Source organism: Anser anser (assembly GCF_964211835.1).
Source record: "Anser anser genome assembly, chromosome: 8".
NCBI lineage: Eukaryota > Metazoa > Chordata > Aves > Anseriformes > Anatidae > Anser > Anser anser.
The window spans coordinates 25,745,044-25,767,915 of record NC_139728.1 but is presented as its reverse complement, the minus strand read 5'-3'; the positions used below and the strand labels follow the sequence as shown (position 1 = coordinate 25,767,915).

Here is a 22,872-nt window from a genome sequence, read left to right as displayed (position 1 = left end):
TCACTTCAGAGGTCTGTCCCAGCTGCCATTGGCCAGCCAGAGATCCTTGTAAGGCCATTTACATACTGTCAGCTTTCTCACTTTTGTATCTGACAGTGCCCAAGTCAATAAAGGAATTAATTCTGATCCACTTATTCAGACTGATTTTCCTGTGTGGACAGACTCAGTATTTATTCCTTTGAGACTGTAGCGTAAAACTTCTTATATGCAACTTTGTCATTAAAAATGTACTACTTAAAGCCAAGAGGTCTTTAGGGTCACTTTCCACAGACTGCAGTCACACTTGAGATGTGACCACACCTGGTTTACGTAACTCATAAACTAATTTTGAAAAGTTCAAAGGATCTTTAGGTAAAATCCATCTTGTAAGTGTTAAGAAAAACTACCCGAAGCTCTATCAACACCTCCTTGTTCTTAAATGCTCTTCTGAACGATAGATTCACGTCTCTGAGTTCTAAACTGTTCTGAGAAATTTGCAGTATGAAATCCCATTTTTAGGCCCACATTTAGTATTTATTTACTGAAAAAATAACTTGTTAGAGGCCTGAAAATTGTATGTAAAATATGTGCTGAATATTAGAGTTGGAGATGAAAAATCTGTATTTTTCTTTAATACGCTCTTCATTTTTGTGAAAATATATTCGTGTCAGATAATAAAAGCATAACTGGTCTGTTCGTGAACATACAACAATACACTCAGGAAAATAACTCATTTGAACTGCAGTTAATTTATTGATGCAACCTTGTTTTACTGTTTTAGCTTTTTTAACTTTGTCCCTACAACAATGAATTCCTAAAAGTTGGGGGAAAAATGTAATTACATGCTGGGGTGACTATTGATTAAAAAAAAAAAGTTTTTAGTTAAACGCAACTAGCTATTGAAAATGGGCTGTATCTACACAGTGCACAACTGCTAGGGAATTGTCATCTATAGGAAAGCTGTGAGCTGCAATGTACTATTTTCACAATTCCAAAAACTTTGTGTGTTACAAGTATCCTATGCTGAAAAATGTGTTTTATGCATCTGTGCCAAATAGCTGTGAAGGTGTTTACCACCACTCCTTATAACATCCCTCATTTGTTTAAAGTGATTGATTTAGCTAAGTCTATTTTTTTCCCTCCTGTCTTCAGACTAAAGAATCATGTTCAAATTGATCAAATGCATTCTCTTCAATTTTCTTCTCTCAAAAATCTGTACCCTGTGCAATGGAGCTTGAGGCAGGGGTGCCACCTACCTCGTGTTTCACACATCATGAACCACATTGTCAGTGTTCAGCTAACAAACTCTTTTTCCTTTTAACCTTATACACCCCCTGTTCTTATTAATGTGCCCATTGTTTCACTATGTCAACCACGTCCTTTCTGTTTGTCCTGCCACTCCCTCTTCTGCGTGCACCTTTCCCTTCTTTCCCCTGTTCATTTCCTTCCACAGACTGTTACCCCTGTGATTGCTGATTATACTATATGCAATTAATGGTAACAGTTGTGTCAGTATTCCATACTGGGCTGTAGTTTGTTGTCTTTTTTTTTTTTCTTTTCACTTTGTTCTTGAAATTACTCTTAACTTGTTCATTAACTGATAAATTTGAGCTGTATGCACTGCTGGGTGTTACTCATTTTGTACAACCTGCTCACCTTGTGTTGGGGGCAGGAGGGCTACACCTTTACGAGAGCTCCCAGGGGTGCACGCTAACACGGTGTTGGTTGATTCAAAACTCTGGGAAATACGGATTATATTTTGCTCCCGTTTCTTCACAACAGGAATTAATGACTCCACTTCCACCATGGAATCAATAATGCAAGAACAAACTTAAAACCACTCTTTTAATTAGCCAAGAGTGTATTAAGTAATAGTGCATGATTTCTTAGCAGTTTGTGCTTGGAAATGCTTCATAACTTAGAGCTGAATTGAAAAGCTGGTAACGTGCCCTTGGGGGGAAGGGGCCGGTGCCACGTTCGCTCACCTGCCCACCTTCCCCCTTCCCAGCACTCAGAGCTCCCCCTGCCCCGCATTCACTCCTGCACCCTCCCGAGACCTCCCTCGGCTCCCCCAGCCCCTCAGCGGGAGGACGGCGCCTCCCCGGGGCGGGCGCTGCCTCAGCCGCTCACCTGCGGGGGCGGCCCCGCGACGGGGCCCGGCCCGGCCCGGCCCTGCCCGAACATGCGCCGAGCCTCCCGCCCGCCGCCGCTCCACACCATGCCAGCTGCCTGCGGCGGCCGCCCGCGCCGGGGAGCAGCAGCACCAGCAGCGGCCGCCCTCGGCTCCGGCCTCCCTCTCTTACCATAGCGGCTGCAGCCGGGGCCGCCGCCGCCTCCATGGAGCCCCGCGCGGCGGGCGGCAGGTGCGGGGCTGAGGCGGGCGCGGGAGCCGCCTTCACCGCGGCGCTGAGGGGGCCGGGGGGCGGCCGGGGGCGGCGCTGCGGGCTCGGGACGGCCCCGTGCCGGCTTAGGGGGGGGGATAAGGGGCGGCCGGGACGGGCTGTGGCATGGTTGGGGAATGAAGTTCTCCCTGCTGCTGCCCCCCTTCGAAGGGGACCACCGAAGGGGCAGAAGGCGGCTTGCTCTTGTAGGTACTTTTTTTTTTTTTTTTTTCTGCGTAGGAGGTCTAAGCAAATTACATACCTGCGCTTGCAGTCCTGCAGTAGCTGCATGCAAATTTAACTTTGTCTTCGCCGTCTTACTCAAGAGCGGGGCGATTTCGGCCTCTGAAGTCTGTGGGAGAGCCCGGAGGACCGAGTCACCCCGAGCCACCACAGAGCCCCCTGCCACCAACCTGCAGGAGCCAGCCGCAGGTGGATCCCTTCCCTCGGCCCTTCCACGTGTGCACTCCCGCTGCCCCTAAAACACATAAACTTCCATTGTGTGCCTTTGAGGGAGTTGTTCCTACACGGGCTGAATCAGTGTGCAAATAACGTTCTTCCTTGATGGTGACGACACGTTGAATTTTACAGGCAGGTGCATTAAGGCCTGTTCATGGCTTCCCTGTTTGACATGACTTCTGAAGCGATCTGCTTTATGGTCTGCGTGGGGTAAAACTTGAAGGGCTGCGGTTCTTGGAGAGCCTTTCTCTGCTCAGAAGGGCAGTAGAGGGTCCATTTGTGGCTCTTGGAGAAGTGTCGAAGAGGTCTTGTGCTCTGTCTCTTCCTGGGTGCTTTCCTCGTGTTTTAATGTTGCAAACAGCATCGGTCTGAGACTTTAATTGGTCTGCAGAAACCGTGGCAGAAAACATTTCCTGCATTTTAGATTATATAAGCTATACAGTTGCGCTCGTTTTTTGTTGGCGTCCGTATTAACGTTAGTCAGAATTACTGCTGAGAGTGGCAGTAGCTGGTCTGCTGGCCCTTAGAGCAGCAAACTCCTGTAGGATTAAAAGCCACAGGCCGTCTTGGACCTGCTGTTGACCCAAAATTGTACGTGTATGTATAAAAAGCTTTCTACAGCATTGGTGTCACGTTCTATCTCAACAACTCTTTAAAGGACCAATATTTATTTATTTTTTATTCTCTGTGAGGAAAGCTAGGTCATACATATGGTTGCAGCGATGATATTAAATGACATTGTTGAAAGACTGCTGTGCTTCCAGATCTTGTGCTTGTACTGATAATAGCAGGAGCAGACCGAGAGATTGCGACCCTGTCTTCATGGCACTTCAGGATGTTTTGAACGTGCAGAAGGATGTTTGCAAAAGTGCTCAGAAGCAGCAGCAGCTTGTTGAGTGGTGTTGGTTTGGGCAGGTTGTCCCAAAAGTCAGTCTGTGCTGGTGAAGCTGTGGAGAACTTGGTGCTGGGTCCTCATCTCCTTTCTGTAGCTCCATCTACTGGAATCAGCTGTCGTGTTCCAGCCTGGAATTGCACTGGGATGTCGAGTACTTCAGATGTTTCAGTTACTGTACTACAAAGTGCTGAAAACAAGTTGTATTACGTTTCAGGCATTTGCTAATTATTGGAAAAACATATTGCTATTTTCATATTATACTTCCCATTTTACTCAAAACTGCTCCTTTAAAACCACTCTGAAGATCCTAGAAAATACTTTTGTAGGGCTGAGCTTGTGGTTTCTTAGGTTTTGGACATGTTTTGGGAACAGAGTGAAATTATTAGGTCATGTTTGGAGGACGTGATGGTCTAGTGGACTGCTTGGAACTTAAAACAAAATGCCTTTTTTTTTTTTTTTGAGGTGATGGAAAATGACCTCCCATTTGGCAAATTTTCAGCTTTTGTCTTCACTTTGATAATAAGCAAAATTTCGGTTGTCTTTTGTGGACAAGAAATAGTGAAAAGATAATCTGAATATCAGGGTGGCCATTCAGATATACCTGGCTTAATGGCTTAAATCTTGAATTTAAATCAGAACACGCTACAGACCTTGCACATGCTTTTTACTTTCTTTCTCTTTGGCTCTGAATAAAATTGTTTTCCTGAATTGGTGAAATCTTCTCACTACATCTGTGTCAATTTTTTTTTATTATTTTGACCAGTGTCTGTTTCCTGTCAGAAATGGAAAAAATGCCAGAAAGTTCCCAGACTGCTCTGATTCCGAGTCCCAAGTCATCCCTGCTTTTTATTTTTTCAATCCTCGTGTAACTTTCTCAGTTGTTTCTGCACTCTGTGAAATGGGGAGAATAATAACTGTCTGCCTCTTGAGGCAGTTGTGCCTAAGAATAATGTTCAAAATGGCTTTAGAAGCACTGAGTGCCAAGAAAACTTGCTACTAGTGCTTTTTTTTTCTGTTCTTGGGTATTGATTCAATTCTCAGGTTCAAGAGAATTATAAAAGGGTTGTATTGAAGTACTGTGCTTGAATTTTTATTTAATTGGAGAGAATGTGGCATTGTTATTGGCCAAGGTACCATGAAGTATGCTTTGCAGATAACTTCTCAAACACAAAGTCAGTTTATTGGAAGCTTTCAGGGAAATATGCCCTGAAATTTCATGTAAAGCAATGATGAAAGGCTAAGCAAAAATCCCCTATTTGTCCGAATTTTTTTTTGTGTCATTCCTATACATAATTTTGATGAGAGCATAAAGCAGTTCAGCAATGGAATTGGAACAAAAACATGGTTTCTTTTTTTAAGTTGCAATAAAACATGACTGGGTAGTTCATTTTGAAAAAGATTTGCATATTTTTAACACAAAACAAACAAAACATTGCAGCTCAGAATAAATACTGCCGGAAGAATGCGTTTTGGGCCAAAATGTGTATTTTATCCCTTCCATATATTTCATCTCATTGAAGTCTGAAAGAGCTGGAGCGTAAGCCAACATGAAAAAGTACAAACCAGACTTTGCAAAATGCTAAAATAGGATGTATGGGTAACTATTTTGGGACCCACCAATCACTCTTTATTCAGTTGGTTATTGTTAGGCAGTGGAGAATTCAACCAAAAGTGAATATTCTCCAATATCGCTCCCTCACTTCCTGCTGGATCTTATGTCAGTAACATCACAGACCTGTAACCAGTAACATCTAGCCTGATCTTGCACTGCAAAAACCGAAATTAATGGATATTTCCTGGCTTCTTATGATGTACGTGGCAGATGTGAACTTGCATTTTACAAAAGCTTTTTCGTGTGTGTGTGTGCGGTGTGTACCTGGATGTGTTCAACACTATTGCAAGACAGGGGTCTAGTGCAGCTCTTGTTGAATTCTCATCAGTTTTGATATGAACAGGATTGGGCCTTTAAAAATTCAGAATAAGTACATCAGAGGTGTAGGGTGACCACAGCCAGTAAAACTGAGACATTAGAGGATTTGGGGAAATAAGTAAATGGGTATTATAAGGTTGTCGAAATACCTTAAAACACTTGGAAAAAAAAAAGCCATAATGTGAATTGCATTTGTGCTTCAAAGTGTCAACAATTGTAGAGTATTTGAATTGATAAAAAGGAGCTGGTAAAAGTTGTTAAGCATTAACACAGACTGATTTACAGGTGAAAATTTACTCTTAGTTGCAGTAAATTCCTGTAATGCTGCATGTATTTGTTTTCTTTTAATGTTGACCCTGTGTGAGCCGATTTTTCTTTGTGCATTCCAACTGGTTAGTGCAGCTTTAGGAGGCTGGGTTGATGATCTTAATTTTTTCTCGTTGTGTTTGGTGCAGGCAGTTCGACTAACTGGGACTCATCTCCCCCAGCGCTGCCTTTAGCCCTCCGTAAGCAGCTGTGGCAGTAAAACACTCCTGCTCACGGAAGGGGAGCCGCAAAAGTGACACCAATCCTTTTCATTTGTCTGAACAAATCTATCTAAATGAATTTACTGCATTGTTTGCCTGTTCAAATACAGGATGAGAACTGTCAACGTAATGCAACCTAGATCCTGCTCGGTGCAAGTTAAACAGTGGTGGGACCGAGGGCACAACAGAAGTCTGCCGATCTGCTGGACTTTGTTCCTCTCCCGGGACTGCTTTGCCACATCCCATTGTTCCGTGAGCTTTTTCTGAAACGTGGGAGCCAAAAGCACGAGTGTATTTTTAACAGAAGGCTTCCAATGTTGCTGAGGCACCAGCAGCCTGGCGCTTTCAGAGCTGAGTTAGCCTCGGAAAAGAACTGTGTCATGGTCCGTGCGCAGCTTGGAGTACTGACTAAGGTCTCTCGAATTGCAGAATTGCATTGTGTTTGTGTTTCCATACAAAATATTTGGAGAACATGAGTATTCAAACCTTTCCAATCGCTGTGCTGTTGGTAGAAGCAGTGACATTTCTGCAGCACCCAGGAGTGTTAGTCACAGGCCAGAAATGTGTTCAGGAGCACAAAGATGAACGCTGAGGTATTTCTCGCTTGGCACACAGATCAGGAAGGGGTATGGTAGAATTAATTTTCTTGCATAAACTTATTTGCTTTCAAATTATGAAAAAGTTTGTGCATTGTCTGAAAACTGAATGCTAACAAATTATTAACCAGACCTGCATACTGGTTCTTCTTTTCATGGTAATGGAGCAGATTGTTTCTGGTCTCGTGTGGTTTTGGAGCTGTTTGCAAAACAGAAAAAGGATTCTTCCTGAGTGATGTGCTTTTTGTTTTCTTTGCATGGAGAGGCTTTTTCAGTCTCGGGATCAAAACATTTGTCACACAGTGCTGCTTGAAGAAGTCATCCATTTAGAAAAGACGAGGCAAACGCGGACAGGCAAGAGAAAGTGACCCCAAGTGTCCTCTGTTACCTCCTAGCTTCTTTATGGTTATCCAGCACGCCAGCAATGGGAAGTGGTGTCGTGGCAGTAATCCTACAGTCAGCGGTGGTGTTTCTGAAGACGTGCAGTGGAAGGGTACCCGGCGTGTCAGTAAGCCAAGCTGTGTTCTTGTGTTGGAGGTGTCTTAAATCAGATCCGAGCACATACATCACAGTTGCTTGAACAAACTTGTGAGCTGAATCTGTAGCCCTTCAGATGAACGGCGACGTGCTCCTTGCCTTCGGCGCAGCAAGGCCGTGTGCCGAGCAGTCCCTGCTGGCTGCAGAAATACTTTGGTGGAAGAGCAGCACCAGAAGGCAGCTGTGCTGCACCGGCAGAGTTACCGCAGCAGTCAAGGCAGAACCCAGGCTGGTGTTTGCTGGAGTCGCCCTGCTGATGTTTCCGGCTGAGATTAAGGCGGTGCTCAGTTACTGAGCACAATTGTGCTAATGCTGCGCAAGCCCTGCGACAGAAGGTCCCCAGTATGATTACAGAGGTTTTGCTCTGACGTTCCTTTGGAACTGGAAGATAATCTTTCCCTCGTATGCTTTTGTCTGATCTTGCCTCTCACTTGTTTTTTGTGTTAGTGACTTCATTTGTTTGTGAAAAGAGGGGGCGCTTCCACTGCTCCCTGGGTCAGAGTCTCCTGGTCGTGGGGAGAAGAGGTGGCTACCGAGTCACCGGCACTTGGTCCTCTCTGGGGTGGTTTCCATCAAGGACCAGGCAGTTCAGTTGTGCTCTACTCTATTTCTTATTCTCCTCCTCCAAATTAAGGCATCCATGCACATAACCTAAACTGACGTGCACAGATAATGTAGATTTGGCAGAGAAATGTGCCTGTGTTTTTGGGTATGATTGATTTAACTTGCTTTCGGCGTTTCGCAATATTGAAGGAGCTCTTGAATTATTATCAAAAGCATTATTATAAAGGTTTGTAGGCACAAACCTCAGACTTAACTTTTTTTTTTTTAATTCCAAAGGTCGGATAAATACTGAGTTCAGATCGGTCAGTAGTTCAGCGTTTTGTAGAACACGAGTTTCAAGATTCTTTTTATTAAAGAAATCCATAAAGCCAACGACAAGTCATATCAGCATATGTGCTGAAAACCTACGGTAAGAAATGAGTGAACATCACACACAGTAAAATAAAACCTGTGCGGAAACACCATAACCCCCATCCTCCAAATAATCTCCCCCTCTCTTGTTTTGTCTATGCAAAACATCCTGGTTCTTGTACTTTGGAGAACGCTTTACTTTTCATTAAGATTCAGGGATTTAATTTTGCTTAGTTTGCTTATATATTTCATTCAGTGTTGCTGTTAGTGTCAGAAGGATTTGATGTTTAAGCAAAAAGAGCGTTGCCTAAGATGTCCTGAGTAATTGTGCTTCTGAGTAGAGGCGGTGGGGATGCAGTGCAGTGGGACCAGGTCTTACATTAAGCCACGGGATATACTGGAATTGTGATTCGTGAAGCACCCCAGCTGTGGTCCCTAGGGCAGAGAACGATGATTTCACAAATAGTCAGGCCACAATGAGAACCATATGATTGTCCTTACAAGACCTGCAGCCAAAAAATCAGGAAATGGAAAGAAGCTTTTAAAACCAAGGAGAAAAGAGCCTAAACGTGGAGATGTTCCTGATCTTAATTTCTTCGGTTTGTTTCCTTTAGTTTAAAGAAAACATGGATATGTGTGGCGGAAGAGTTGCACGCTGAAGGTCTGTAATTGTTACCAGACAAGTGATGCTCAGAGGAAAACCAGCCAGCTCAAGTCCTGAAGAGCTTGGCAGGGACAGGCAGAGCCCTCACCATACAAAGCTCTAAAGGATAATTTTGGCCATACAACATCAGCTAGATAGTGGATCAACAGCTAGTGAAAATGATGAACAGTCCTCGTAGAGTAGCTCAGGATCATGGCGTAGAAGCACCTTGGTTAATTGTGAGTGGTAATTAGTAGTTATTCCCAAGTGGGGAAAAAAGCAGCGATGTCTTTTATCTCCGGCTGTAGCCCAGGTATGTGCTGCTGTTACAGACTTGTAAGGAGCCATTAAAGGGGCAGCCTGTGGCTCTATTAGGATAATTTTTATACCAAATGCAGCACAGGCTTTTCCTGTACAGGATGTCATAAAACAGCAAGAGATTTAATCAGGTGTGTTAATGTCTCAGAGTACCTTCCTGAAACTATCATCTGCTTGTTTATCGTTTTTTGGGTCTTCCTTCAGCAGCTGACATCTTCAGTATTGCTGCGTGTAATCTAACAAATAGGACCGTGTACAGGAGGGAGGACATATAATTTTTAACATTAGATTATATGCTCTTGGAGAAACTAACTTAGATAAATTAGATCATAACTGAACAACTTGTCCAGTCCAGCTGTCTTGGTGAGCGAGCTCGGCGCTGCTGCCGATTGCAGCTGCTGCCCTTGGGTCCAGGACCAGCGCTGCCGATGTGCCAGCAAAGCAGTTGGGGAGCATACACTGCTTTATTTTGGACAAAATCAGCCAGATGAGCTCACTCCACCGATTCAATTGTTTATGCCAACCCATTTTGCATGACTCTAAAGAGAGAATTTTACAAAGACTGTGTAAAAAAATGTATTGCATTAAAAGCAGCGTGGGCAGCAGGGTGAGGGAGGGGATTGTGCCCCTCTGCTGTGCTCTTGTGAGACCCCACGTGGAGCCTGCGTTCAGCTCTGGGCCCCCAGCACCAGAAGGACATGGACGTATTAGAGCAAGTCCAGAGGAGGCCGTAAGGGTGATCGAGGGGCTGGAGCACCTCTGCTATGAACACAGGCTGAGGGAGCAGGCTCTCGGGAGATGTCACAGTGGCCTGCCAGTACCTAAAGGGGGCTGCAGGAAAGCTGGGGAGGGACTCTGTCAGGGGGTGTAGTGTTAGGACAAGGAGGAATGGCTTTAAACTAAGAAAGGGTAGGTTTAGATTAGCTACAAGGAGGAAATTCTTTACTCAGAGGGTGGTGAGGCCCTGGCACAGGCTGCCCAGAGAAGCCGTGGATGCCCCATCCCTTGGAGGTGTTCAAGGCCAGGCTGGATGGGGCTTTGGGCAACCTGGGCTGCTGGGAGGCATCCCTGCCCATGGCCAGGGGTTGGAACTAGGTGATCTTTAAGGTCCCTTCCAACCCAAACCACTCTGTGATTCCATGAAAACCTCCGTGCCTCCCAAAGCTCTGGGAGCCCCCAGCAGCCCGCAGTTTGGCTGTGGACTCAAGCCCATTTTGTGGAGACTCCTTGCCGGGAAGAAGCACTTTCTTGTCTCTCTCACCTGTCTGCTCCTTGCGTTCGCAGCAATCCATGCCTCAGTTCTCCTGCGTTTCGCCCGGCCTCATTTGACTCTCCCTCCTGGCTCACAGGCTTCCGGCATGGTCCTCTGCTGCGTGCAGTAATTGTCATTGATTTGGATCCCTGATTACAGGGATGCTCGACTTCTGCCTCGCTCGCGTTGAGTGACAGACAGCCGCTGCAGCCGCTCGTTTCAGACAGCTCTGCAGACCACAGCTAAGGCTGGCAGCTACCAGCACCTTCCAGAGCAGCGGTGCCCGGCGGTGCCTGCCCCTCGCGTGGGGCAGGGTGGCTTCCGCGCGGGGAGCAGCGAGATGCTCGGCGCCCTGCCCTGCCCTGCGTGCGCGGAGCAGCGCCCGGTGCCTGCCGCTGCTGGGTGCTGCTGCCCGGCTGCCCCGCGGGCGCAGTGCGGGTGAGGATGTCAGAGCACACCGGAGGGCTGATGGAAAGGTAGGTGGCCGGGCTCCCGGCTTCCCCTCTGGGGTAGGGGTGGTTCTGGTCTTACAGTGGAAAGCAGGAGAGGATCCGCAGCCCGCTCGCTGAAGCATGACTAATCACTTTGCTAAAAGGCTCGGCGTTTTCGAGTTGGAAGTCTGTCTTTTTTTCCCTCTTTACAGCTATAAGCGATCAGTTGTAGCACTGATGGGAGGTGTGTGCCCTAGTCCAGGTCGGGAGCCCTTTACCTGGGAGCTACATCAAATGTCTGCTTTCCCTGGAGCACCGGGGAGGTGCACAACTTGGGTTTTGATGCTGCTGGGGGTGGCACTGTGCTAATAATTCTTATACTGCAAAGATGCCAAGTAATCAGTGCATCTTGTTTGTGCTTTGAGCTTCCACAGCGTGTTGTGGTTTTTTGGTTTTTGTTTTAATCATCTTTCTGTTTTAAAAGGAGTACCGTGAAAAGGTTTGTTTGTATTGAGTGGGGTTTGATTTGTAATTCCCTGCTGGAGGCAAACACATCAAAACAAAAACAGATAAAAATATTGCTAGTCTAAATATTTTAAAGCAGAAGAAATTACATGTTATGCACTTCTAAATACGCTGTTTGTTTCAGGGCCACAGGTTTAAAAAGGCATGCAAAAACTGCAATACACGCAAGCAATAATTGGCAAAGTTTTAGTTATTACGGTAAGCGAGGCTCAGAATAGCTTCCAGAAGATGGGCAGACGTGATATTGCATTTTGCGCGAGGCGGATGCCAAGACTTGGTTAATCAATGTTTGCAAAGCACTTGGGGAGTCTCCTGGGTGCAGGTCGATTTGCAGCATATCTCAAGTGTGAAGACAGCAGCCACTGTGAACGGCGTCGTGTGATGTTCCGCTCAAATTTATAATCCTGATTTTCCTGTGTATAATTTTGCCCTTTCTTCTTTGCAGTCGTTATTCATAAAGTCAAAACTGAAACGCAGCTGAAGCGGTTATTACTGATGCTATCTGTTTGTTCTGTGCTCCCCTATCTTTTTTTCCTTAAGAGGATACCAGGATTTTGCTTTCTGGTGTTCCTTTCAGCAGGCTGTCTGTTTTGCCATTTTTCAATAAAGTAACGTAGTTTTCAGGTCACAAGACAGTTCCAATCAGAGCTGGTGGAGTCAGAAACCCAATGAGGATTTTTTTTTTTTTAATTTTGTTGGGGTAATTTTGTGTACAGACTTGGGTATGACATATTAATGCAATATAGCTCTTTGATCATTAGATGCAGATGTTTCAGCTGTCCTGACACTGACCAGGTTACTTTAACTTTGTTAGTGCAAGGTCTAATTTGTTTTTTTCTGTGGTTTTTTGTCCAGCAGTTCTGATGGTGAGGAAGTTGGGCCAATTTTTTTCAGCTGGCCTGTCTTATCCCATTGCCAGTAACCCAAAGATCAGCTGAGAACCCCCGTGAAAGGTCAGGCTGACATCTGAATGCTGTGAAGGAGAAAAGTACGGTCAGACTAAGCCACAAAGATAATCTTCCGAATTCTTAGATGCAGCAGCAGTTTTTTGTTTGAGTGCAGCATCACTTTGTAAGGACAGTGACGTTCCCGGGAGCATGCACAATGTGAAATTTTAGCCAACCTGTGAGTCTGTAGCAGTCTATGGGGCAGGAACCAAGCTGAACGTGAGCTGAACTAAAGCAGCTGTTCCAGCAGCAGGCAATATAATAATTTGATGCAGTTTGGAAACATCTCATCCTTAAGAAAGCGTCAGTCAAAGTAACTAACCTCTCGTCTCTGTGAGCCTTACACCCAGTCAAAGCGTGTGTTGTCACCCAGTGCTTCTGTGTTCATGCGAAATGAGCTCATAAAATTGCAAGAATTAGGAAGGCAATGGGAAGGCTAGCACTGAGGATGGGAAGTTGAGATATAGAAGTAATGCGCTGGTAGAAGGAGAACAGATGTGCTGAGTTTATTCTCTCTTCTTCTGGCAGGTCACCAACATCAGACCTCAACACGGCATTGCATGAGTGCATGGCAGCTCTGGATTTATTTCTTAGCAACAAGTTCTCAGATGCTTTGGCTTCATTACAAGCAAAGTAAGTTGGTTACTTATACCAGTTTTCCTTTTTTTATTTTTCTTTGCTTCACCATCTCACAAGAATTGCCTAGACGGCTAGTTCTCTATCAATAATTGATAAGGCTGTATGGTTTTGGTTCAGAAAGGGGATGGTAAATAATATATTAAGTTTTTGGCAAGACAGAATAAATGCTTTACACGTGGTTGAGTAAGTAACGTGATTGATCAAAGGTAACTACAAAAAGTACTGAATTGCTGTCTAGAGAAGTAACCATTTAGCTGTAGCACAGTATGTGAGATTCTAAACTCCGGAAAGAATTAAGTCTGACTTCTGTCAACCCCCCCGTTCCCATATTTTCTCACATACAGCCAGAGTTTGTAGTTTTGTGCCTAAATCAGCAACTGACAGTGTGTCAACAGGCTTGGGATATGTTACTGTAGGTCTGAATTTAACTTTGTAGGTTTACTTTGTGACCGGATTATTTATTTATCTTCAAATACCTAACTGCTTGCAGGAACTTTCTCACAGCTTATTTTACAGTTCAGTGTTGTGGTCGTGCATTCTGCTTCCTAATTACATGTTGCCCAGCTGCAAGCAGTGAGGTCAAAAAATAACTTCTAAAAATTGTCTCGTCAGTTTCTGTGATTTTTTTTCATACCCTGGCCTGAAGTTACCTGTGCTGTTGGATTCTTGAAGTCTGTGGTTAATTTGCATTTTTTTCCCTCAGTTTGCACCATGTATTTTTGAGCTAGCAGGACATTGTGTGTTCTTCCAGGTCACTGGATTATCAAACAAGTAAAATTCACAGGTGATGCAGGTCCTCTCTTTTGCCAGTTCGGTTTGTCTTTTCCTTTATCCTTGACTGCATGACTTCAGAAGTGTTTGGGGGTTACCAGTGATCTAATGGGTCATGTAATAGAGCTCTGGGTGCTCACATGCAGAAGTTCAGAGAAAGCACATGCAAACGCTTTTCAGTAAGCATTATGACCCTTTACATTTGCTACAGACCAGGACGAGGCCTCAGATGTCCTCAGCAGGAGCAGCAGGTCGGTCAGGTTGCATCAGCTTCCTTTCCACCCAATTACCTTTGACTCGCCTCACTCGTGTTATACACGAGTGTAGCTGTCAGTGTTCTGCATCTCCTTCTCTTCCCAAGTCCTCCCCAAGTTGTGACTGCTCTGGCAGGAGCGTGTGTTAGAAATGCATCAGGGATAAATCTGCCTTGCTTTGCTGGGCTGTCGGCCTCAGTCTTTGGTACCGGAATCTGTAGCTTACCCATTTCAGTACACAGTGCGAAAGACATCCATAATAAATGGTAGGCTCAGGCATATTACTAACACTGGTTTTATTCACAGCAGTGTTGTTTTGTGTTTACGTATCATCAGAAGATATCATTGAAATGGCAAGAATAATTGTTGTCGTTCTGATGGTAAAGCCCCTGTGCCCATCTGGAAATGCTTACTCAGTGCTTAGCACAGAATAGGGAGATACTCTTGGAGATCCCAAAACACTGCAAAAGCTAGTGTCTCTGTGGTGTTCTTTTACCCCATAAATCCATTTTTCTTGTATTGCATATGGTTTCCATTCAGCTTTTGTCAGGCCCTGCAGAATACATTTCATGAGCTGCCATTCTGTTTTTGTACCTGAGCGTGTTGCATATTGCAAAACCATTTTGAAACAGGTTTTTCATGTTAGCCTGTTACGAGGAGGCCTTATTCCTGTTGTCCTTTGGCAGCCGGGAAATACAGGCTTATGATCTTTGCAAGCGTAATGCAGAAACAGGATGCTAAATTTCCCCACAGATGATATCCATTATGAACACACTCCATCTCTTCAGGGAATGACAAGAGCTGTGGAGTGGGCACATGTGGTAATACTGAGTATTTTCTTTGGGAGTCATCAGTTCCTCAGTGCTGCCTTTTAGCATGCTGAGATTTGAAATTGGTTTTCACAGTCCATAAACATACTATCTTTGTTTAAAGAAATACTTTTCAGTTTTTACACGCTTGTAAAGAATATCTTATCCTAAATTTTGCAGCTTTGCCACTTATGTTGTAGGACATACTCTGCTCTGTATTACATTACTGCAGATTCACTAAATTACTCACATTTGGCTTCCACAATAAATGTATTTCCAACTGATTTGTACCATGTGTAGCTGAGAACAGATTTTGGCAATGGATGAGAATTAAAATCGGAAGATCTCTCTTAGCAGCTTAAAAAGAAATATCTAAGGATATTGTCTAGACTTGTGTTGAGATAAAGCTCCTTTTTCCTGTTTAAAAAAAACATATGGTCCATAAAGATGAGGACTTGTTTCATAAAAATTTTAATCTGGTGTTTTTGCTTCATGTTACATAACATTTTGTTTCCTCAGCTACCTTGTAAGTTTTAGAGTTAGTTTTCTTTCTTATCATTAAAACTCTCGTTGCTTGACAGTGGGCTCCAGTTCTCTTGTGGTTTGTGCAGTAGGTTTAATTAGTTTAATCTCTTACATGGAATATTCATATTCAGACTAAGAACACCAAGAAATTCCTTAAATTTAGTTCCCAAACAAAATGTTTATTTTTAATATACACCCTGGTAACTGTGACAGTGAGTAACGCTAAAACTGACTTGTCACTGGGGTGGGGACAAATCTCATGTTCCTCCTCAACCCCAAGATACAGCAAATCAATTAAAAGCTGACTAGGTTTTCATTCTCTTGTAATTGCAAGCAGATAATTAGCACTGAAAGAGTTGATTACAGTGAGATTTTCCCCTTCCCTTCTGTGAAACAAATGTTTAATATTTTAACAATCATCCTGAAGGAAAGCATGACATAATCACCTGATGGTTCGCTGATGTCAGATCGCTTGGGAGAATAGTAAATAATAAAGATAAATTCATGACGCAGAGCAATCTGGATCATTGGGTAAGCTGCAACACATCTGTCTTGCTGCTTGCAATATTATAAATACGAGAATGATTCATTCTGGGCAGTTGACTTTATCCTGGAAATAGTCTCCCCAAAGCCCCTGGAGATGCCGGTAGAAAGTTAATTCCAGAGTGACTGCGTCTGAAAGGTAAGTTCAGTCCTTTGATGTATGAATATGTCAGGTGGGTACGAAGACATTCTGGTACTGCTTTGCTGGCTACTTGTACAACTGCTCTTGGCATAGCGGAGTTCTGTAATACTTACTTACCATCACTGGAATTTTTTTAATCCAAATTACAATATTCAATGTTATTTTTTGTATTCTGAGTTTTTAAAAGTTTTTAAAGGTTATTAAGGTTTGAATGGGGACCTTTTAATGTCTGCCTTCATTGTGTGGTGAAATGTTCTTGTTCTGTCGAGCAAAAGCAAATATGATGCTGTTCAGTGAGGTGTCGGGGCGTTCCTTGAGAACTAGCCAAGAAGGTGTGTGACTGTCGTACTGAGCAGTACAAGAGTAAGGGGGAAGCACATGGAGGTAGCTTGAAGCTCTAGAAAGTGTTTGGATAAAGATGATGTCCTCCAACAACGTCTTGAGGAAAAAAAAGGCTGTTATATTTCATTCTGAATCCATCCATATAAAATGCAGGTCTTAAAATGAAACATAACTGGCAGTTTCAGTTATTCATTTAGTATAAATAGCATAGATAACTGCTACATTTGTTTACAAATGGTTGCATTGCTGTCTATCTCCCAGCTGCAGAAAAAAATACTAAGTTTTGATGCTGATAAATACCAATTGCCTAATGAGAAACATTAACCTACTTTAATCTCCTGTAAAATACTATAAGCAAGATAGATGAAACCATTGATTAGAGAAGGAGTGATTTTGCATCAGAAGCAAATTGTTGGAGAGAAAAATCCCTCTTCACCATTGTCTATTTGAAAGTGTAAATTTTCCTTTCAGTACAGTGGATTTAATGTTTATCTGCTTTGATTTTGAAAGCAAATTTCTAAAGTTTTGGAAGAGGTCTATTTTAGTGCCTTTGTTGTGCTTTGAATATGAAACTTGGAAAGGGTTTTATTTTAATAAAGGTGAGATGAATTGTGTTTCTTTGCGCCCACTGAGGTTGATGACTAATCAAGTGAACAGGAACACTTCATCAGGTTGGCATATTATAATATGTTTTTTTTTTCTGCTTTGCATTGTCAGTCTACTGAAAGAATCTTGATCCAGGAGGCCAAGACAGAGCTGTCATGACTCCGCTGGATTTTAAGCTAATTTCTCCATTATTAGTTTGTTCTTTTTTTCACATTGGAAACGAGATGGCTGTCAGTATAGTCCAGGGGCTCACAGTACTTACAGCAGTAGGTGATTTCCCCACACGGCTTTTCTGCTACATTGGTTTAGAGGTTGGTTAGAGCAGCTTGTTACCTGTGGACATGGTGGGCAACGAGGAATTAAGGACAGTCACAAAACACTGACTGCTCTGTGGCTTAAAGATGTGCACTGCACATTTCTTCAGTACAGCCCGCTTGCTCTGTGCCATGTGTGTTGGAAAAAATAACCCTTCGGCATCGTTATGGAGGGTGGCGAGGGAAGCACCAGGTGTCTGTGTAATGCTGTCAGTGCTGGTACCAGGTATTATTTTAATCCCTAGATCTCAAAACATACATATAACGAGGCAAGTCAGGATCATATAATCACTGGGATTTCTCTTTGGTGATTTTATTGCGTAATGTCATTGAGTGGGGGTTACTTTAGATATAGAAAAGGTTATTTTTTTTGTCTCTGGAAAATATTAACCAAACATCAGGGACTCCTGAGGACACTTTAGGGTGTTTCACTCCACCCGGCAATAGAATCAGTGCAGGGATTCAGACCAGCACCGTGAGTTACCAGATCACTGTTGGGGACACTGTCCAGATCAATGCAGGGTTGTCTAAGGCTACCATAACATTATCTTTCAGTACAATCCAGGTATCAAAACCTGGGGAGGCAAATGTCTTCCTGGGAGAGGAAGTGGGAGAGCTGAGGTGTCTTCAGAGTTTCGCTTTTCGCCTTAAAATAAGATCACACAATCACAGAGTGGCCAAGGTGGGAAGGGACCTCTGGAGGTCTTCTTGTCCATCTGCCTGCTCAAGCAGGCTATCAGCCCAGATTACTGTTAGCTCTCGTGGCCTCAAGGGAATGTTGCTGGCACATCACTTTCTGCTTGGAAAAAAAAAGACAACAAAGTCGCTCAGTTTGAAAAACAAACACCTGAAGTGCACGTATGGAGAACAGGCGTACTGTTCGATTGCAGGTATTTGTGTATATTCCCTGCAATAGGGAACTATCTGATCCATTCTAAAAGTGTAAACAATGGAAATAACAAATGTAGCTCTTTAGCAGTGTTTGTCTAAGTCATGGAGTTTGTCATGGGTGAATTAGCAAGGCCCACAGAGAGTTCCTGTGGCAGGAATTCATCTGAGCTTTCTCTTCAGCCTGTTTCCCAAGTCTTCTTTATTGGACCTCTAGGCCTGAAGATATTTTGATTCATTTGCAGGTGGTTATAACATATGTGGCTACTGCATAAATGCTGTAAATGCATGCAATATGTAAAGCCTTCCCACCAGAGGAAAGGTGCTGGCAATGGCTGCAGTTGGAATTCACTTGTCTTCCTTGCATTCTTGTAGAAGTTTTTACGCTTTCTGTAAAAGAAGCATCATCTGACGTCCCGCAGGAACGCATGGGGCGGAAGGTTAGCAGAAGAGGAGAGGAGGAAAAAGCTATAATGTTTGGTTTAGACTGGAATGCTTCTGGTAGAAAGATGTGTTTGAAAAAAGATGCTATTTTGGCCAGGGTTATAGTATTGTGTTACATATCTCCTTGAGTCTGTCCTGAGTAACTGTCCTAAAATAGAAGAACGATGTCTGGATTTGTGTCACGTGCTGTAGAGTTCATTTAGGTAATCTATTAAAAAAAAAAAAAAAGTGATTTGATTTCCCTGAATGGTTAGCCATGCAGGTAATTCCTGTACTTCAGGTATGTTAAATACCTATCTTTAGCTCAGAACTAGAACATTTTAGCACAGTTTTTGAAACTGGAGATGCAGTCATGTTTTCCTGCACGAATCTGAATCTGTTAGCATTTCTTGATTATAGTGACTGTTTGTGTGTCCTTTGTGTTTGATTTCTAGTTCATTTGGACCTAGTTTTCCCATCAGACTGATTTCTTTCTGGAGTTGGATTTTTTTTTAAAGTAATTATAAAACCAAAACAGCTGTTCTTTGAATCTTGTGTTTTCTTGCAGAACTAAAGACAGTATGTATCATGCACTGACTTATGCCACCATACTGGAAATGCAAGCTATGATGACATTTGATCCTCAGGACATAATGAATGCAGGAAACACAATGAAAGAAGCTCAAGCCACCTGTCAAAAGTAAGTGTGGGGCAATTCAGTCAGTAAATAGTCCATTCATGGAAAAGTCTTGAAAGACATGCAGTTAGAAAAAGAGATGTAATTTCATAGGAATTATAGGAAAACAGAGGTTGGCAGGGACATCCAGAGGTCATCTAGTCCAGCCTCCTGCTCAAAGGAGGGTCAATAATGAGGTTAGGCTACATCACTTCAGGTTTTCAGCGTTCTTGTCCTGAAAACTTTCGTTTACTGCAGTATCTGATTTTTCTTGTCAATTAGTTTTTTCGTCCTATCTGTTGCCCTGGTTCTGCAGTGTCTGGAGGCTATTTACCATTTACAGATGCAGCACAGTTCTTCCCTTTGGTGATGGTTGTGCTGTAGCCATCTGTCTTTTAGCCAGCAGTGCTCCCACTGTTGTACACACATGCACACACACAGTGAATCAAAAAGCCTCCTTATCCCCTTCCACCATCAAAATGGATTTCTATGCACAAAGGATAAAAGACAGATCTCAGGAGGGTAATGTTGACAAAGTTCTACATGGAATATGCTCAGGTTTGCATATGTAGTGAGATGACAGAGGGTTGGCGAATACTAGAGGTATGTTGGTGACTATATGGATGGCCAGCTGAAAGATAGGGTTCTCATCTTGCTTCATGTTCAGAATGACCAAACTGACTTTTCTGCAGATTTAGGAAGAAATCTACAGTAGCTGATTCCATCAACAACCTTGTGCATAGACAAAGCCTTGAACACTTCACTGAAGGTAACATTATCTCTAATTTTCCTCTTTTTTTCTGGAAGTGGAATTGTATATAATTGTTCACACAATATGTTCTTAACAGTTTGCTGACTCATTGACAAAATTTCTGGTTTGTCCTTTACAACATCACTAGATCAGTGTTTTAGTAATTGATGTGTCACCATGTCCAAAATCTCTGACTGTTTTATATTGGTTGCTGATTCAGTATTTCCAAAAATTGCTGTGTAAGGAAATACCTAGAAAGAAGTGGGGAAATGCCTAGAAAGTTTCTAGATCCAAGAATTCCTGGAAGTCATCATTCCTGCAAAATTTCACTAACTGTGTATCATTATTGTTTGGAGTTCCTTTGATAGTCTAGAACTGAAACACTGCAGCCAGTTTGGAAAAAGTTTTTCTCAGTTTGAGATTTGTGAGTTTATTCCTTTATTAATGGTCTAAGTATTTTTAAATTATTTTTCATCTGATTTTTGTTTTCTCCTGCTCCACGTGACACTAGAGGAAATCCATGCAGAAATTTGCTATGCTGAATGTTTACTTCAGAGAGCAGCACTCACATTCCTCCAGGTATGTTTTTTTTTGCATGGCTCATTACAAAATAATATACGCTGTACAGATTTCCTTTGTTAAAATTAATAGAAGTCTGTGGTTTCACCTAATGATCTATGACTCTTTCATCTGGATTAAATCTGGATTTTATCTGAATTATTTGCTGGTGAGATAGTGACATGTTTGATTATGCCCAATAATTATCTGAAAAGGCTTATCTCATTACAAATTGGACTGAGTCCCTTATGATGCCCTTCTCCATTCCCCTTTGGATGTGTGAAATGTTGCTGCACTAAACACTGATTTTCAAATACTGTGTGTTGGGATATCAGATCTTAAAAAAAAAAAAAAAAGAAAAGAAAAGAAAAAGAGAGAGAGTAGTCACTGAAGCTAGGCTAGGCTGGAATGCAAGGGAGATTTTGTTTCAGTCAGATTGGTGTTTGCTTTCCCAAGACTTCTTTCTCACTTGTTTGTTTTTGAACGCTATTATGGTCTGCACAGCTATGAAGCTCCACACATGTTTTTTGCTGAATAGTGCTGCCTGTCTTTAAAAGAATGGGAACTCTCCCTCTGCTTCGAATTTTATCTGTCTAGACTAATGAAGCTTGATTTGTTTGAGAAATCAGCATTAGCAACACTTATTCCAGCTATCATTAACAATGTAAGCTGCAAGCTGGAGCCTGGGTAACTGATTTTTCTTTCTGATCTGCCTCGACTTGCTCGGTAACATCAGGCCTCTTCATCTGTGCAGAGGGGATAATAGAAGTCAGTCACATTTACAAAGAGCTTCTGCTTCTTAGGTCAGAGATGCTGATAGAGAATGAAATACAGGCGGTGGTTTTATAATGACTGGGAGTTGCCAGATGGGCTCTGATTTGTGTTGCTTGTGGTTTAGTTTATGAAACCTATCACCTTTTTCAGCTATCTGCCTTGCCCCTCTGCTAGAAACTATTGCTTCATGGCAAAGCCAGTAATAAAAATAGCTTCTTCTGAAGGTTTTCAGGGTGCTGATAACGGTGTCTTTATGGTAAGATGCTTGAATTTGAAATGGCTGAGGTGTATCTACCTATTTTCATATTCCTACTTTTTGGGATGAGTGGCCGGTAGCACTGGGGACAGTTCAGGTGATATCTGAAGCTATGGCAGCAATGTTTTCCAGAACTTCTGCATTATGCCTGTAAGAAAAATGTGTTTAATACAGTGCCTCTTGGTTTTAAGCACTGTTTTCACAGTTTTCTATTTTAAAAAATGTTTATAAATACATAAGAAATTTAAGAGTAAGAAAATAATTTATTGTCTTCTTCTGCATGAAAAATAACTGGTTTTTGCTTCCTCTTTTTCTCTGTGTTTAATTTTTCATGAACCCATGAACTGGTTTTAAAAATTAAACAAAGGCTCTTGTCTCCAACAGCTACTGCAGTCAGTTAATTTTGATACTTAATGTAAATGACCAAACCAGATTGAAAAAACATAGAAATTAGCATCAGGATTTTGAGGGGGAGGCTGAACTATTCTTGTATTGGTTACCTCTGTTGCTGGTATCTTGAATATTGATTTAAATATTTTGCTTTAAACATTTTGAAATCATCTTCTTTCATCTTCCATTTTCTGTTCAAAGGAAAATGTACTTTTTTTTCTATTCAGAGGAAAATACAACTGAACCTTTACATATGGATAGGTATGCCCAGCCCCTCCCCAGTTGCTAACACAATTTGTTCTACAGAACAAAGAAAAACAGGGTCACATCCTTCTGTGATTATTTTGTCTGCATGTTACTGGGATTCAAGGCTCTGGGGATATATCAGGAATTACACGTTCTCTTATGGGGTTTTCTGTCCTCATTTATCACCCTTGACAACTCTGCTTAAGGATGGCTGTCAAAGACCTGTCAGTGGTGATGTTGCAGTCTGCAGAAGTAAGCCCCTGCCCTTCAGTTCAGGCCATTAGGCTTCCTACACTGATTCATAATTAATTTTTTTCCAGACTTTACAGTTTTCTGTAACTTTGATTGGGTTATCTTCCCGACTGTCAGAAAGATGGAAAGCTCTTTGGGGCAGGTTCTGTCTCTTTGTTTACATATTGATGAGCAGAATTGGGCCCCATTTTCTTGATAATAACAGCAAACAACCAAACTTTCATCTAATCTATGCTGTTTTCACCTAATCTATGCTATTTTCTCCACAATGGGTTATACAGCCTCTCAAAATACCATCACAGAAAAATCATTTGCTAAAACGCATGTAGCCTTCCTATTCCAAAGTAATAGCAGATACCAAAACAAACCAGAATGACA

The 22,872-nt window shown here is 42.6% G+C and overlaps 1 protein-coding gene across 2 annotated transcripts in view; it reads left to right on the top strand.

The window, feature by feature from the left end:
- The first annotated feature begins 2,122 nt into the window (after positions 1-2,122).
- Positions 2,123-22,872, top strand: part of TTC39A (tetratricopeptide repeat domain 39A) — a 46,209-nt gene continuing 25,459 nt past the window's right edge. Inside the window, exons 1-5 of one of the 2 annotated variants that reach the window (XM_083847022.1) lie at positions 2,123-2,342; positions 12,864-12,968; positions 19,160-19,291; positions 19,960-20,036; positions 20,530-20,597. In XM_083847022.1, the coding sequence (XP_083703148.1) occupies positions 2,317-2,342; positions 12,864-12,968; positions 19,160-19,291; positions 19,960-20,036; positions 20,530-20,597 (408 nt within the window). In that variant the 5' untranslated portion in view covers positions 2,123-2,316. Of the gene's footprint in view, positions 2,343-2,457; positions 2,567-12,863; positions 12,969-19,159; positions 19,292-19,959; positions 20,037-20,529; positions 20,598-22,872 lie in introns of those variants that run through there. The other variant, XM_083847023.1, reaches the window with a different exon arrangement.